The sequence below is a fragment of the Patiria miniata genome, unplaced genomic scaffold (genome assembly GCF_015706575.1).
Source record: "Patiria miniata isolate m_02_andy unplaced genomic scaffold, ASM1570657v1 HiC_scaffold_12, whole genome shotgun sequence".
NCBI classification, from domain to species: domain Eukaryota; kingdom Metazoa; phylum Echinodermata; class Asteroidea; order Valvatida; family Asterinidae; genus Patiria; species Patiria miniata.
In genome coordinates, this window is record NW_024037050.1 from 266,896 (window position 1) to 283,414 (window position 16,519).

General features: G+C 41.2%; 1 protein-coding gene across 2 annotated transcripts in view; it reads left to right on the forward strand.

The window, feature by feature from the left end:
* The first annotated feature begins 4,970 nt into the window (after positions 1-4,970).
* The window catches only part of LOC119744331 (transient receptor potential cation channel subfamily M member 5-like), a 33,462-nt gene continuing 21,913 nt past the window's right edge, over positions 4,971-16,519 (forward strand). Inside the window, exons 1-5 of one of the 2 annotated variants that reach the window (XM_038220212.1) lie at positions 4,971-4,999; positions 9,195-9,283; positions 10,802-10,909; positions 14,042-14,159; positions 15,202-15,379. In XM_038220212.1, coding sequence (XP_038076140.1) covers positions 9,255-9,283; positions 10,802-10,909; positions 14,042-14,159; positions 15,202-15,379 — 433 coding nt within the window. In that variant the 5' untranslated portion in view covers positions 4,971-4,999; positions 9,195-9,254. Of the gene's footprint in view, positions 5,000-8,241; positions 8,345-9,194; positions 9,284-10,801; positions 10,910-14,041; positions 14,160-15,201; positions 15,380-16,519 lie in introns of those variants that run through there. The other variant, XM_038220206.1, reaches the window with a different exon arrangement.

A 16,519-nucleotide genomic window follows, 5' to 3' on the forward strand; every position in this document is an offset into this window, starting at 1 on the left:
ACTTTATGTGTGTATGACTCTCTATAGTATGTATACTGTACTATAGTTCCGATTAACTTGTAGAAAACATACAAAGGTTAAGTTTCAACAGCAGATTCTTAAAGATATATTCATTGCATTTTGTGTTGCAATAATGTTTATTCCTGAAAATATTCTACCAAAACTCTTGGTTACACCTTACGGAAGCGTAGAAGGGCCAAAAGAAATTAAGAAAAATTTAGTTCCTATCTCGCCGCGGCGAGTTACTATCTCGCCGCGGCGAGTTACTATCTCGCCGCGGCGAGTTACTTTCTCGCCGCGGCGAGTTACTATCTCGCCGCGGCGAGTTACTATCTCGCCGCGGCGAGTTACTATCTCGCCGCGGCGAGTTACTTTCTCGCCGCGGCGAGTTACTATCTCGCCGCGGCGAGTTACTATCTCGCCGCGGCGAGTTACTATCTCGCCGCGGCGAGTTACTATCTCGCCGCGGCGAGTTACTTTCTCGCCGCGGCGAGTTACTTTCTCGCCGGGGCGAATTACGATATCGCGAAATGAATTACTATCTCGCCGCGGCGAGATAGTAACTCGCCGCGACGAGATAGTAACTCGCCGCGGCGACTTACTGTTTTGCATCGGCGAACGTCAGGCACGACGAATAGCGATACTCTTTGGGTCCTATGGTACGCCAAAGAGGCATTTAATGTGATCATCAAATCGGTGATGCACTTTATCGATAGGCAGTGGAGTTTTGCAATCGGTGATTGACTGTCACAATCGGTGATGGATTTTTGCGAGTGGTGATGGATTTATGCAATCTGTGATCAACTTCTGGCAAAACTAACACCCTAATCACCCACACAGGGCTGGGTTCTAATTTCTTTAGTTAGTACGTCCGATGAATGAAATAATATATGTAATAATAAAGTTGTCCTTTCTTTTTTTGTTAAGAATAAATTAAGAAAGAAAACAAAGTTCAATTAGCGGCAACAGGTGATTTATCCACTTGGAATGCCAGATCCATTAGCGTATGGGATGAGGCTGACCCTGCCAACTATTCAACATTATAATTGCATCTCTCAGAGGGCGGGGAAAGTAATTATTGTAATGTACCGTCTTTCGATCGTTACGACCGATTTGAATGAAATAGCTCAAATTACCGTTACACAGACATTTGGATGTTCGCGGGCTTCATCATTTACTCCCGTTTTGAAGGCCGTATCTCAGAGATCATGATCCTACTATGTACTAAAAAATCGTTTTGATATGTTCAGTATTTTTCATTACAATTTGAAAAATAGGCTTTGAGTTCGTCATTTTTCAATACTTTCAAGCGTCACGAATATTAATAAGGTTCTATCCATATGGAATGCAGTTACAAAGTTTACGACTCCCTCCTTCACGAGTTCTCCACCCCCAAAAAATGTTAACTTTTTTGGTTGTTTTCGATTGGTCTATACCAAGACCCACGGGAAGTCACGCAGAGTCACGCTAATTAATATACTAATAACGCGCACGTCATATTTACGTCAACGTTGCGGCAAAACCGGCCATGGTATAGACTTGACTCAAGTCGGAATTGCTTTAAGTCGGTATCTTTAAAAAAAAAAAAAAAAAAGTAATAAAAATCACTTTGTTTACTTCTTTCCAGATGCCCGACAAGGTACACTTCAGCGCGCGTTCCACTTCAGTGCCGTATAACAATGCGCACACACTGTATGTACATTGTACAGCACGCGTATTACATGTGTGTGCATGTATTGCAGAGCATGTGCATACATGTGGTGCAAAAGTTAGCAATTCCGACTTGATCAATCTGCCATCAGCACCCCCCCTCGCGTGAACGCGCACGTATTCATCGATGCATATGCAACACCATCCTATGCATATGCAGCAACATCGCTTGACCAATCAAAGTAACACATTTTTGAAGACTCGTTTATTATTTTCAGTAGGTATGGAAGGCTGGATAACAATCTGCAAAAGTTTAAAAACGTAATCTCAATTTGTAGAGTTCAATCACATTATATTGGGATGATAATGCTAAGATCAGCTGCTCTTGGATTGAATTAATAAAGAATACGACATTCAAATGTTATTCAAAACAAAAGGGAATTTTTATTGGGGTTAACCTGTAAAAGATGTTGAGATCCATTGATACCGCTTCGTGTTGTGCGTACCCAGAGCCGTTTCAAAGCATTCGAACGTACGCGTGCGTGCATCTGTTTCTACTCCTCACCATGGGATGCGTGCGCGTTCTCCGCGAAACTTTGGCTGCGCGAATACACGCAGACAACGCTGATTGCGCGTTAGGAATAATATCAAAACAACCTGCGCGCGTTTTTAAGAATCAAAACGCTCATTACCTGAAATACTGTGATATGATTGGCTTCTACCGAAATCGGTAGAAGCCAATCACATCGAGAATTAATTTCCATAGACTGTGTACAAACGTGGAACAAACCAGCGCGTACGCTTGGCAGATTGACCAAGTCTGGGTTGCTGCATCACTTGAAAATAACATGTACATGTACGTTTTTAACATGATGGTCCGGATTCGACGCATGAGGGCGCGCGTTATGTACTGTAAGGACGTATGCGATATGCGCTGTGAGTGGATTTACTCTAGGCACAGACCGAGCGCAACCCAGACTTGGCCAAGTCTAGCCATGGTATAGCGTACCGGTTGACCATGTATGTGTTTTAGTTAGTTATCCCGCGAGCGCGAGTGGAACACGGATTAATGTAGTGCATCTATAGTGGCCCGGCCGAGTGGTATGTGGGACACTAGACTAGGGCGGGTATTGGGCGGATATCCGGTGAAGGAACCCTGTCTCACGGCCTTTCAGCTCGGATGAAATTTTGGGGCGCCCCTCCATTGTAACCTCAAGCCCCCCCCCCCCTCCAAGTCCCCTAGGATGAAAACCCTGGCTACGCCGATGCCTCTTTGGCGTTCCATAGGATCCGGAGGGATCGCAATTGTTGTGCCCGACGCTCACCGATACAAAATAGTAATTTGCCGCGGCGACATAGTAACTCGCCGCGGCGAGATAGTAACTCGCCGCGGCGAGATAGTAACTCGCCGCGGCGAGATAGTAACTCGCCGCGGCGAGATAGTAACTCGCCGCGGCGAGATAGTAACTCGCCGCGGCGAGATAGTAACTCGCCGCGGCGAGATAGGAACTAACTTTTCTTAATTTCTTTTGGCCCTTCTACGCTTCCGTAACACCTTGAGTATTTTGCTAGCCGTTTTTATGCTGCATTTAATTTTGTTTACCTGTAGTGCACCGACCTTTGCATTCCAGTTGCCAAATACCTACTTTAAGCCTGACAGGGTTTCACTGTTCACGCATGGTTTCTTCGTAGTTTCTGTGCCTTTCAGTGGCGTAGCAAGGTTATTGTTGTAAAACAAATTGTTTGTGTGTGTGTGTGGGGGGGGGGGGGGGGGGGGGTATAGCCGTGAAAAGGGCACTCACCCATCCTTGCTGAAAGGTAGACAGCGTTTTGTCACCGGTCACTTGGCCTCCTTAAAGTCAAAAAGTAATAACCCTATGCAGACTGGTCCGCCAACAATTAAGATGCATGGCTGCCTCGATCAGCAAAGATAATAAATTTCAAGAAAATGACGACCAGAATTTACTTTTGGTTCTTGATTGATTCTAGTGTATAGTATCAAACTTTACGGCGATATAGTTTCATGACGACACATTTTAAAGATCTTTTCCATAACTAAAAAGGATGTCGTCAGTGATGGTAACCAATACTGTCTTGAGGTGGTAGCCAATTTAGTGTTTCTGATATATGAGAACAAAGGGTAACATCGTGCAGTTTTGGAATCAGCAGGTTATAAGAGACCAAGAAACCACCCTTCCCCCCCAAAAAAAATGCTTGAATTGTAAAACCGGGTGATCAGTCGTCGGACATCTTGCCCGTACGTCCTGTCAACGGCAAACGTGGACGTCATTTTGAAAGCCATATTGGATTTCAAAAAAGGAAAGTGGGCCAATCTTTGAGTGACCATTAAAATAAATATGAAAATATAAAACACTGGATTATATATCACACTGTTAGAAAGGGCCTATTAAGTAGCACGTATATTATGCTGAAGGCCATCTTGGCGGCAATTTCAGATACCTCAATTTCCTCAAGAATGCCGAGGTAGCATTATACGGATTCGGAATCAGCAGGTCTAAAAGACCTAGAAACCATCAAGAGCCCGTACGTGAACGGTTAAAAACCGGGTTAGGTCGTTGTTGGACTATATTGCGCTTTGTGCTTGCTTACTTATGTCAGTGCTTGTCTTATTCTTGTTTGATGAATTATTGTTCTGGTTGTGTTAAGCTAAGGTTGATCAATACCTATTTAGTTTTCAAAGAGGTCTGTTCAACCGAATCGGGATGTCCATACTTCATTATGTTCAGGGAAGTGGGATCTCCACCATTACCCTCAAATTTGTCCGTAAGAAGAACACAAAAGATATTGTTTCAATTTCCGATTCCATTTTACAAATTCCATTTTCTAAAAGGTTGGTGAGACTCGTCCGATTATAAAATAAAACCGGGGCATGAATGACTTGAAGCAGTTAACTGGGGTCCCATTCAGCCTTTTTTCGTCTGTCGTGCGATAAAGTAATTTGTTGAACAAAATATGAGTGACGAAAAATTCCAAATCCAGTCTTTGACCACAATTAATTTAAGACCTGGCAGGAAAACCGCTTTGCCTTTCGTTTCTTTCATTATTATAGCTAGGTATAGGCTACTGTATGTTTTCATCATCACAAAAGCATGTATCCGGGTTCAGACAAACTTAACGCACCGCCAGAATTCCTTTCCATTCATAATGGAATCCCTGACCTCCCTTCCGCCAAGAAAAAGAAAATCAAAGAAAGATCAGGTTCTGCATAACAATTTGGTTGACATTGGTGATCACAAACCGTGAAGTAAAAACCGTCATAAAAGCCCTCGGTCGATAACAAGTCTGTCACATGCACAGTGGGCGCCGCTTAGCTGTTGACAAACATCAGGTAAGTCCTTGTCACTCAGTTTTCTGAAAAATCTCTCAAACGATATTTTGTTTCAAAGTTTGTATTGTGCGAAGCTGTATCATAGCAGGGACATGGGGATTTTTCCTATTATACCTCTACTAAACCGTACGTACTAGACTGTCCGTCTATCTGTGTCCATCTGTTGGTCTGTCAATCGGTCGGTCTGTTTGTATGTGTCTGGATGTTTGTTGGTTTTTCTGGCCATCTTTATATGTGTATCTGTCCTATGGTCTGCTGTTTGTGTGTTTGTCCGTTTTCAGATGTGCGTTTGTTTTTGTTTTCTTTTAACAATATTGTCCAATTATGCGCAAAATTTGAGACAAACAAAACTTAGTGTACAAAAACTCCACAGGGTTGTATAGGGGCGTGGCTAACTCGCAAACGGCAATAGGTCAATTGTGCGTACAAACCCGGGTAGGCCATAGGCCAAAATCTGTATCAGGTCTAGAAGTTGAGGTTCGTCTTAAGATTTTGGTGTCAGCTTGCAATAAGGTCAACTTTACTAATTCGATAGTGCTGAATCTGAATCTGGCTGTTCACATTGGCCCAAATTGCACATGAGCGTTATGACGTCATTTTTTCCTCATGATTTTGCCCATTTTTGGTCAAAAATAGTATTTGTGCCATAACTTCTATGTTTTAAGTTTAAATGCTTTCAAAGTTGATACAACACATGAAAAGGAAGTCGGCATGAATATTATACGTCATTATTTAACCCTAAAAGGGCCGGGTTATTTTGACCATTCTCTCAGCCGGGGGGGGGGGGGGGGGGTTCGCCCCTTAAGATCTCGGCCATCGAGTGACGGTACCTGCATAGAGCAACTCCTCATGAACATACCCAAGAAATTTCGTGAATATAGGTCAAAGGGTTTTGGAATTATGGATAATAAATTATTCATATGTACGAATGGTAATTCTGCTCTGTGTATACGACGTATATGGGAAAATTAAGTTTTCACGGCGCGTAGCGCCGGAAAATTTTGGTGTGATTTTTATGTTTTTGGTATCTAAAGGTGCGCAAGGCTCGAGGCTAAAAGTCATAACAGCTCAGGTCGCAAATTTTTTTTTTCAAAGCTATCGCGTTAAAAGTTGAGGGGGGGGGGGGGCGGATTGGCCCGTTAAGGTTAACGCGCGACACGGTGCTTAAAGTTTATTTTTGTAGAATCGATCGTTTCAAACATGAGCATGATGAGACTCTGACGTGGCGTTATAAGGATTTATATTAAATTTAAGTACCACTTGTCACAAGTAAATCACAAGTCATCCAGTTTCCAGTAAATGAGTGACACACTATTTTTTCTCCATTTCTTTACCCAGAATACATGTTTTTGTGGGCGTAAAACTGGGCTTCCGGAATCCAAATCGAAAAGGCATAATAAAAAGCATTTTGTGTGTGTGAGTTTGTCTTACATACGCAGTGTGGACTTCCGAACAAAAGACGTCCACATAATGTAGGTAGCACCGACGTTGTGTGGACTTGCCCCACGTCCACACAGTGTTTCCCCATTTCTGGAAAACAGGTTTAGAGGCATTTTTGGGTTAGGTTTATCCGTAGCAGAATGAAGAGAAACACTAAAGGGAATCATAGAAAAAAAATTGGGTTGAAAGAGTTTTCACAGTTTGAGAAAAATGAGTTTTTTCACTGGTTTTTCTTAACTACACGAAAGCAATGGAAAGTCCACACTAGTCATGTGAAACAAGTATGGGTGTGTTTTTGTGTGTGGGTGTGTGTGTGTGTGTGTGTGGGGGGGGGGGTATAGCCGTGAAAAGGGCACTCACCCATCCTTGCTGAAAGGTAGACAGGGTTTGTCACCGGTCACTTGGCCTCCTTAAAGTCAAAAAGTAATAACCCTGTGCAGACAGGTCCGCCAACAATTAAGATGCATGGCTGCCTCGATCAGCAAAGATAATAAATTTCAAGAAAATGACGACCAGATCTTTACTTTTGGTTCTTGATTGATTTTAGTGTATAGTATCAAACTTTACGGCGCTATAGTTTCATAACGACACATTTTAAAGATCTTTTCCATAACTAAAAAGGATGTCGTCAGTGATGGTCACCGATACTGTCTTGAGGTGGTAGCCAATTTAGTGTTTCTGATATATGAGAACAAAGGGTAACATCGTGCAGTTTTGGAATCAGCAGGTTATAAGAGACCAAGAAACCACCCTCCCCGAAAAAAAAATGTTTGAATTGTAAAACCGGGTGATCGGTCGTCGGACATCTTGCCCGTACGTCCTGTCAACGGCAAACGTGGACGTCATTTTGAAAGCCATATTGGATTTCAAAAAAGGAAAGTGGGCCAATCTTTGAGTGACCATTAAAATAAATATGAAAATATAAAACACTGGATTATATATCACACTGTTAGAAAGGGCCTATTAAGTAGCACGTATATTATGCTGAAGGCCATCTTGGCGGCAATTTAAGATATCTCAATTTCCTCAAGAATGCCGAGGTAGCATTATACGGATTCGGAATCAGCAGGTCTAAAAGACCTAGAAACCATCAAGAGCCCGTACGTGAACGGTTAAAAACCGGGTTAGGTCGTTGTTGGACTATATTGCGCTTTGTGCTTGCTTACTTATGTCGGTGCTTGTCTTATTCTTGTTTGATGAATTATTGTTCTGGTTGTGTTAAGCTAAGGTTGATCAATACCTATTTAGTTTTCAAAGAGGTCTGTTCAACCGAATCGGGATGTCCATACTTCATTATGTCCAGGGAAGTGGGATCTCCACCGTTACCCTCAAATGTGTCCGTACGAAGAACACAAAAGATATTGTTCCAATTTCCGATTCCATTTTCCAATTTCCATTTTCCAAAAGGTTGGTGAGACTCGTCCGATTACAAAATAAAACCGGGGCATGGATGACTTGAAGCAGTTAACTTGGGTCCCATTCAGTCTTTTTTCGTCTGTCGTGCGATAAAGTAATTTGTTGAACAAAATATGAGTGACGAAAAATTCCAAATCCGGTCTTTGACCACAATTAACTTAAGACCTGGCAGGAAAACCGCTTTCCCTTTCGTTTCTTTCATTATTATAGCTAGCTATAGGCTACTATATGTTTTCATCATCACAAAAGCATGTATCCGGGTTCAGACAAAGTTAACGCACCGCCAGAATTCCTTTCCATTCATAATGGAATCCCTGACCTCCCTCCCGCCAAGAAAAAAAAAATCAAAGAAAGATCCGGTTCTGCATAACAATTTGGTTGACATTGGTGATCACAAACCGTGAAGTAAAAACCATCATAAAAGCCCTCGGTCGATAACAAGTCTGTCACATGCACAGTGGCCGCCGCTGAGCTGTTGACAAACATCAGGTAAGTCCTTGTCACTCAGTTTTCTGAAAAATCTCTCAAACGATATTTTGTTTCAAAGTCTGTATTGTGCGAAGCTGTATTAGGGACATGGTGATTTTTCCTATTATACCTCTACTAAACCGTACGTACTAGACTGTCCATCAATTGGGCTGTTCCAGGACCTAGTGTCCCTTTAACTTTTATAAAAACATGAGAAGAAATTAGGAAATTAGGGGGAAAAAGTGAATTTGAACGTTATGAAATTCGGACTTTATTTCCCGTTTAAAAAATCCTCCAAATCCTCAGGAAGGAAAAGAATTGGGGTGCAAAACCGAGATTCGAACCCGCAACCTTGCGATGCAAAATCGTCACGTCTATCGGCTGAGCTGTCGCACTGCTCATCAAAACGTGGGGAAACAAATAATCATATACCTGCGTGCGTATCATAAAAGTATCGTAGAGAGCGCTAAGCAACCATCTATGTGGATGTCGTTTGGGAGAAAAAAAATCGCCGCCCGGCCAGGCATCCATCGCAAAAATCAGCTGCGCCAATATCTGTCCCGAAAATTGACCAAAATAAGCCCATAAGTGTCCCATACCATATTTCGTGCTTTTTCACAAATAAATTCACGAAAACAAAGTTTGTGAAGCATTTCATTTATTTATTAGGTATTTTATTTGAAACTTAGGGGTGTCGTTTTTTGGCAATTTTTTGGGGACCGACCGACCGACCGACCAACACCAAAAGGACTTGTAGAAGCTCCTGCCAGAACTTAAAAACCTAGTCATGGTGACCTCGGCACAGCCACTAATTTGAAAAATTTCACATTCCTGCGGAAGACAGGGTAATAACCATTACTTTCATTAACAGGCTTTCAACTTGCCCAAAGCAACTCGAGATGCTCAATGACTGTAGGCCGAACTGTGAAAAATGACCGAAGTTGCAAGAAATTCGTCAACGTAAGTTTGCTTTTACGTCAACAGTGTGATGACATGTTACGAAGCGCTTCCATCATTTTGGAATACAAGATGTACTTTTTCGTTCACTTAACCAGCTTGGGAATTCGAAAGGAGGGAGGGGGCGGGGGCTGGACACCACACGACACTAGGGGGCGCTATTCATGATACAAATGTACATCTTATACTTACGCCCCAAAACGGCGCACTTCAAAAATGCTGTACAAGTAATATTGTATAGATTTTGATTATGTCTACTAGGGAAGTTTGACAAATACCTCAAAATCCACCTGTTTTGTTTTTCACCACGAAAAAGTGGGGGGGGGGGCTGACCCAATGGCCATTCCCTCCTGGTAAAAAAAAAGTGTTTGGGAAGAGCTATAAAGTCGGACGGTGATTTTTCTTTTTTTCTTCACAATTCCCTCCATATTAGGCCTGCAATTTGAAAAGTTTTAATAAACATTGTATATATGTCTCCAGACAACGGAGGACGGGTATGGGCTCCTTTGATATCGCCTTGAAATTCCTTTGATATCGCCTTGAAACACACTATGAACCATTAAAACTGGGCTCACTTGTCAAAAAGTGTTTGCTATAAACATAATGGCCTGTCATGGTACTGAATCAAGAAATACACCAAAAAACAAAAAAACAAAACACGGAGTTGCTCTTGCAAAAAAGGAAATGTTCGTGTTGAAGCAACGGTAAGACTTTAACTTCCGCCGGCCTTGAATGACACCACGGTTCTGGTAATGAATATACAGGGTGGTTAAAAAAAAAGGACACCCACCTTTAATTTTCACCTACTTAATGAACTTATTTCAAATATTTTTTCACATAGTAGTAAAGTATAGGCCTTTAACCATGCATGGTGAAAAAAGCTTAGTGAAAGTCGCAAAAATAGTGATATTATGCTAATTTGAATATAAGTCACCAAAATCAGCCTTGTCCACGGGTTATTCTATGTAAATTGGACGTTTTCGTAGTTCATAAAAATTAAAAAACCTTCCCACCAAAATATATTTTGCCCTGGAAGCTTTTATTGAAGCTGTCCAATTATTCATGTCAGTGTTAAGATCATCTACTCAATGAGCTGTCGGCTTAAGTTCATTGTTGCATAACATTACATAACATAACAATCAAAATGTCATGCCCTTTCAAAAGAAGCTCCGATAGCTGAGCTCAGTCAAGCGAAGGGAACGTATACCTTTGTGGACAAACAGGTTTCGCACATGAAATGTTCAAATTAGCATAGCTCAACGACAAAATGTGCAAAAGCAACGATTTTTTTCGTCACATTTGCTTAAAGGCCAGTACTTTAATAGCTGTTAATCGACAATTTAAAATGATTTTCAAAAATAGGTGAAAATTGCGGTCAAATGTGGGTGTCCTTTTTTTAAAAACCACCCTGTACAGACAAAGCTTGAAACTAAACAGGTAAAATGATGATTGAATTTTACACACGGATGCGTTTCGATAATTTTAATAGATAAATACTCTGTTATATCATTATGTCCTCAGGGGACGTTTGATTGATGGCGATATGGACGGCCCGGACAGTCCTGGATCACTTATCCATCGACTACATGATGGGGTCATGAGGGCCATTCGTCCTGGCTCGTACGCAAGGTATTATTTCCCCAAATACGGCCAGATACCAATTCAGTGTTTTAATGTTGTACTAAGTGAAATCTCGATAAGTCAAACTCTGATAACACAAAACAACTGATATTAAGTCAAACAAAGAATCCATTCCCTTCAGAAGTATACTCTCTAAATTCTAAAGAGTGAAAATTCACTCCATTCGAGTGAAGATTCACTCCCACAGTCTGAAACTAGGTACTAGACGTTTTAGCGTGAATTTCTTCAACCGTAAAGATCGAGGTTTCACTCGAGCTTCGACTGAAGTGGTTCATTTTTCAGACTATGTCAATCGAAAATGAGAGTGATTTTCACTCTAAAACGTCTAGTCCCTTATTTCACTCTTTGGAATTTAGAGAGTAACAATGATATATTCAACCCTGCTTAACTCAAACCTCTGCTTAAGTCAAATTTTGAACCTGCTCCCTTGAGGTTTGACTTGTTATTACATTTATTTACCCAGGGTATGCCCTGGTTTAACAGTTTAAAACTAGTTTTCATTGCGCATAAACTTTCTATATTATACGTTATCCCGCGAACGCGAGTAGAACACGGAATATCTTCAAGTAAACTTGAATCCTCGATCCTGATTGGTCGATTCATGGCAACAACAGTGTGACATAAGGAATATCACGTTTTGAACACCCGAGGGACGCATATCACCCGAGGCGACTATACTTCTGTCTTGGATTCTTTGAATGTTAATGCAATCAACGTGAACTCACATGCATGTCGCCATGCTAGCAGTATGCTCAAAACAGCTGATCGTCTGCTAGTTCGCTGCTCAAACTCATGCGTACGTGTGAAAACATGATGAAAATAGCGTGGGTAACAACGATACAAGTGTTTCACACCGTACGCACAGGGCCATCAACGGGTGTGTTCGTTTAGCTCACCCGGGTCGACACGGGTCAGCCCCGTGCCAACCTTGTCCCCAGGGTGTCGAGCAGTACGCGCCCACCACTACCTGCTCTCTCACCCTGGTATTGGATCATTTGCGTGTGCAAGATTTTTGAACACGTATGCAAATGAGGAATAGTCTGGTGCCTGCCTGTGCGTTTCATTTGCGTTTGTTTTGTATGCGGTGTCTGGGGTAAAAACAGAATCAATTCGTCGCAGCGCAAGCATGGCGTGAGTTACGAAAACACGATTTTATTTTAACTAAACTGTTACGATCTTAACAAGCCAACATGCAGTATCACATTTCGTATAAATATTAGCAAATTGGAAAGGGAAATGAATATTTTCGAGGAGGCGTGGACGAATGATCGCGAAAAACACCAAGTACACGATCTAAATCCATTTCTAGCCAATTGCGGTATCGAATCAGGATACAGGAAGAAAGTTTCCTATCCAGGGCTTACTATTGGAAACGAGGTTGGAAATAAGGTAAGCACTGGGGACGAGGTTGGCCCCGTGCCGTTCAATTAGCTCTGACGTCATTCTCGGGGCTCACCTGGGTCAGCCACCTCAGACCTTGCTTGTGGAGCAGAGTCCGTGGTGGAAATACGTCACACGCATGCGTTGTTCATTCCCTAGAGAGGCGGCCGGACAGCGGAAATCTGAAATGGACTTAACATTGACTTTATTTGAAGTCTAAAGGTAATCATTATTTTATTGAGTTCATTGAGACTTTTAAGGCTATAAATTCAGCCCAACTTTTTTGAGTTTTGCAATAGACTAAAAAGCAGTAAATCTCAAATTAATTAAGACCCAATCCGAAACGGGCGTTTTGTCTGTGGATACGTACACGGCTTAGGGCGTCACGTGAGGATCGTGATGACCCGCGGTTGAGCGTCCAATTAGCCCGGCTGTCGTGGCTGATCCGTCTGCCTTTACCCGTGTTGACCCGGGTGAGCTACACGAACGCACCCTAATAACAACCTAGACACGAGATTTGCTATCTTTATTGCGTCTGTGAGCAAAATACTGCGCGTTTTGTTAGAATCATGGTCAATAAATCGTCACAGGCGCCGCGTGGCGCAGCTGTTTTGCTCACACAGTGTAAAAACAGTAAAATAATGTCGTGTCTAGGTTTTATGTCTAGTACTCGTGCGGTAGTGCCATGACCGTTGAAAATGCGCCTGTTCGGGAAGAGGCAAATAGCTTGGCCGCTGGTTGCTTGCAGTATTTTTTAGAACATGCTCGTGCAAACAACGCATACGATTCGACGGGTGTTTTCACAGGTAATGATTGTTTTCACAGGTTGAACGTACACTCACAGGTTTTGGAACTCATTTTACTCACACTGAAAAAAAAAATCTTTTAACTCAATTCCCTTTAGTTTTTCTCTTCATTTTACCACGATAAACCTAACCCAAAAATGTCTCTCAACCCATTTCTCAGAGAGGGAGAACCTTGTGTGGACGAGGGCAAGTCCACACACTACTAAAATGTGTATTCTTGTGAAGTCATTTCTTTGTTCTCGTGTACTAAAGTTTTCGAGTTTGAAAGTGTACTTTCAAAATTTTAACCAGAATGAATTTCCTGAGCTGAAATTTGGATTTAATATCCCTTACATAAAATACTTCAATTTGCGACGGATCAACCTACCTTGGAAATTCCTAGTTTTTGAGTAAAATCCATATATCTATTTCATGATAACCTTGTGGAGACGTATTCACCTATAGAAATTGCCGTGAGGGAGACGTATACAATCTTTTGTTCCCTATTTATTGTGCATATGTCTCCAGAGGCACGTGTAACAGATCAACGTCGCTGCTGCCTGGTTTATGCGTTCTGACCAGAGCGACTTGGGGTGATCGAACAAAGGGAACAATGCCGCCCCACTTTTCCTCCTTTGAAATCCAGAATTCTGGAGTGAAGTTTTTTAGAAAAAGGACAATGGGTCCACAATGCCATCACCCCACTTTTCCTTCTGACTGGACCCGTCCGGACATTTTTTGTTCGGAAGTCCACACAGTGAATCTAATGCTTGTACACATAAATTCCTGGAATTATAGTACAGATACCAGAAACATGAAAATCCAGCGATCCCTGTTTTTTGCTATAGGCAAATGTTTTGAGTTGCATTAGACCTGTATAATTACAGGTCTAAAAGTACATGTACTTATAGAAACGTTCATTGCAGTGAGGTGTGCATGTTATTTCTTTCCTTAGCATTCACAGCGATGACATTGAAATGAATATGACCTCCAGTGATGTAGGTGGATCTCCTACTACTGGGCTCGTCGGGCTCGGAACGTCTGCAGATAATATGGACGTCAAGTACAAATCGGTAAACGTACTCCTTAAACCTAAGTTCCATCTCCTTTAACTTAAATGACATCCGAATATAATTAATGCAACTAAAAGTAGTGTGTGATGTAAAGTTGTAGAATGCATCTTTAAATTGAACGCTAATCGAGAAGTTTTAGATGTCTCTTGTCGGATTAATTCAGTTTCGTTAGTTTGGTTAATATTTTTTTCTTATATTTTTACTATACAGAAACAAAAATTAAATTCTGAGAACAATTTAATTGGTTGGTATGGTCCGACATCTTACTACCGGGAAAAGATTCATTCTTTCATTTATTCAAACATTTATTTTAATATTCCTGATTATTTATTGTACAAAATGAACAATGAGTCTATGAAAAAACATTAATGAGAAACTGAGTAAGGAACCGTAACATATTAAATTTACCAACATGTAATGTAGATAATCTACAAATCTACGACTCGTTAACAAATAATACATTTTTAAAACAGCAATATGGTGGCATGTGCAGAAGCCAAAGGCTTATATTGCCATGCCAGGACAAAAAAACAAAAACAATTTACAAACATGAGAGGACAAACAAGAAACAAAGACAAGAACAGTTATCTGAATTCTATGCAGAGCGTAAATGAATTCAAGCGTGCCTGCCAAACTTGGAGCGAAAAGAAGAGAAAAAGAGAAAGAACAAAAAAGCAGTCGGGAGGAGGGAATTTGCGCGTTAGCGAGAGAATAGCTATAAAGGGGAAATCAATTCCGCTTTGAAGGAGTTCTTCAAAGATGAAGTCCAAATGGAAAAAAAGGGCTACAGCCCGGGCTCTAGCAAAGACTTTATTCTGGACTACGGCCTATACTTTTAAGATCAAAATAATCTGAGGCCGCGTATCGTTTATAATAATTATGTTATCTTCACTGGCCGATATTACAGGTATTTAAGTAATTGTTTCTGAGTCATTCGGCAAGACGAACATTAGGAAAGTATGGGGACGAACAAATGGTTCAGAAAAAAAATGCTGATTGGGATACCTCACATAAATGTACTATCTTGTTTTAATCGTACCAGTATATGACGATCGTCCCGTCTGAGAGCGAAGATGTCATCCTGGACACCCTGAGATCCCAGTGGGCCTTGAAACTTCCTAGGCTCCTCATCTGCATCCTAGGGGGTAAAGATTCTGATATGAAGTATGACTTGGAGAAAGTAATCTGTAAAGGTCTTGTTGAGACAGTTCTGAGTACGGGTGAGTACACTACAGACTCATGGCGTATCTATAGATTTTGAGACGGGGGAACCTTGATACTTCGTTTTCAGAAAGTATGGTTCAAAACTTTTGTTACGTTTGTAAAAATGGTTGTGAGGTGTTGTCGCTTTCATTTCCTTAAAACAATGGCCAAATCTCAACTGGGGGAGGAGGCAAGCTGGCTGTTCCCCTGCTGGATACGACATAGAATAAGTACAGTTTCAGCTGTCTTCATTTGCTAACCAATAAGGTTAACGTGCTGTACTTCAAATTGTTTCCCTCTTTGCAGGTTATTTAGTAACATTTTCGCCCAAATTGAATTGAAAATCTGGCAATTTCAAATATTGGCTTTGTTTTACTTTTGACGTCATTTTCCGGTTTTATTTTGAAGTGCGCAATACATTTAAAATGTGCTATTAGTTTAAATAAGTAAAAAAAGTACATAAGTATTACAGGTTAACATTGTGATTCGTTCAAGTAGGCTCCTTGTGGACACTTTTTCCGATTTTGTGCCTAATGTATAAAACTCCTTGTTTAAATTCCATTAATAGTTTTCCAAGATACATATTTGTTTCACCTTTCTTGTCTATTTAATCAGGGAACCTATGACTTTTAATAAGGGAATAAATGTGTGTAACACAATATTATAACACTCTGTTTAAGATAATTACCCTCGGCTTCGCCTCGGGTAATTATCACCCATCCAGACTCCCACCGGTCTTAAACAGAGTGTTTAATACCGACTAAACACATATTTATTCCCATTCATAAATACCTTTTCGGTAAAAAAAAAACCCCGAAATCTTTTCGGTCCAAAAATCAAAACAAGCCAAAAACTAGATGTTGCCAACCATTTTGTTCAACAATTTTACACCATGTTTTACGAAACACCCCTCTGACTATAATATGGAATGCCCCTCGACAACTCGTTACCTTATAAGGACTTTGGCGTACGCGTCGCGCGTACTGCGTGATGTCGCGCAAAACGCAGCTGCGTTTTGCGCGACATCGCGCAGTACGCGCGACGCGCACACCAATGTCCCTATAAGGTAACGAGTTTTCGAGGGGCATTCCATATTATAGTCAGAGGGGTGTTTCGTAAAACATGGTGTAAAATTGTTGAACAAAATGGTTGGCAAC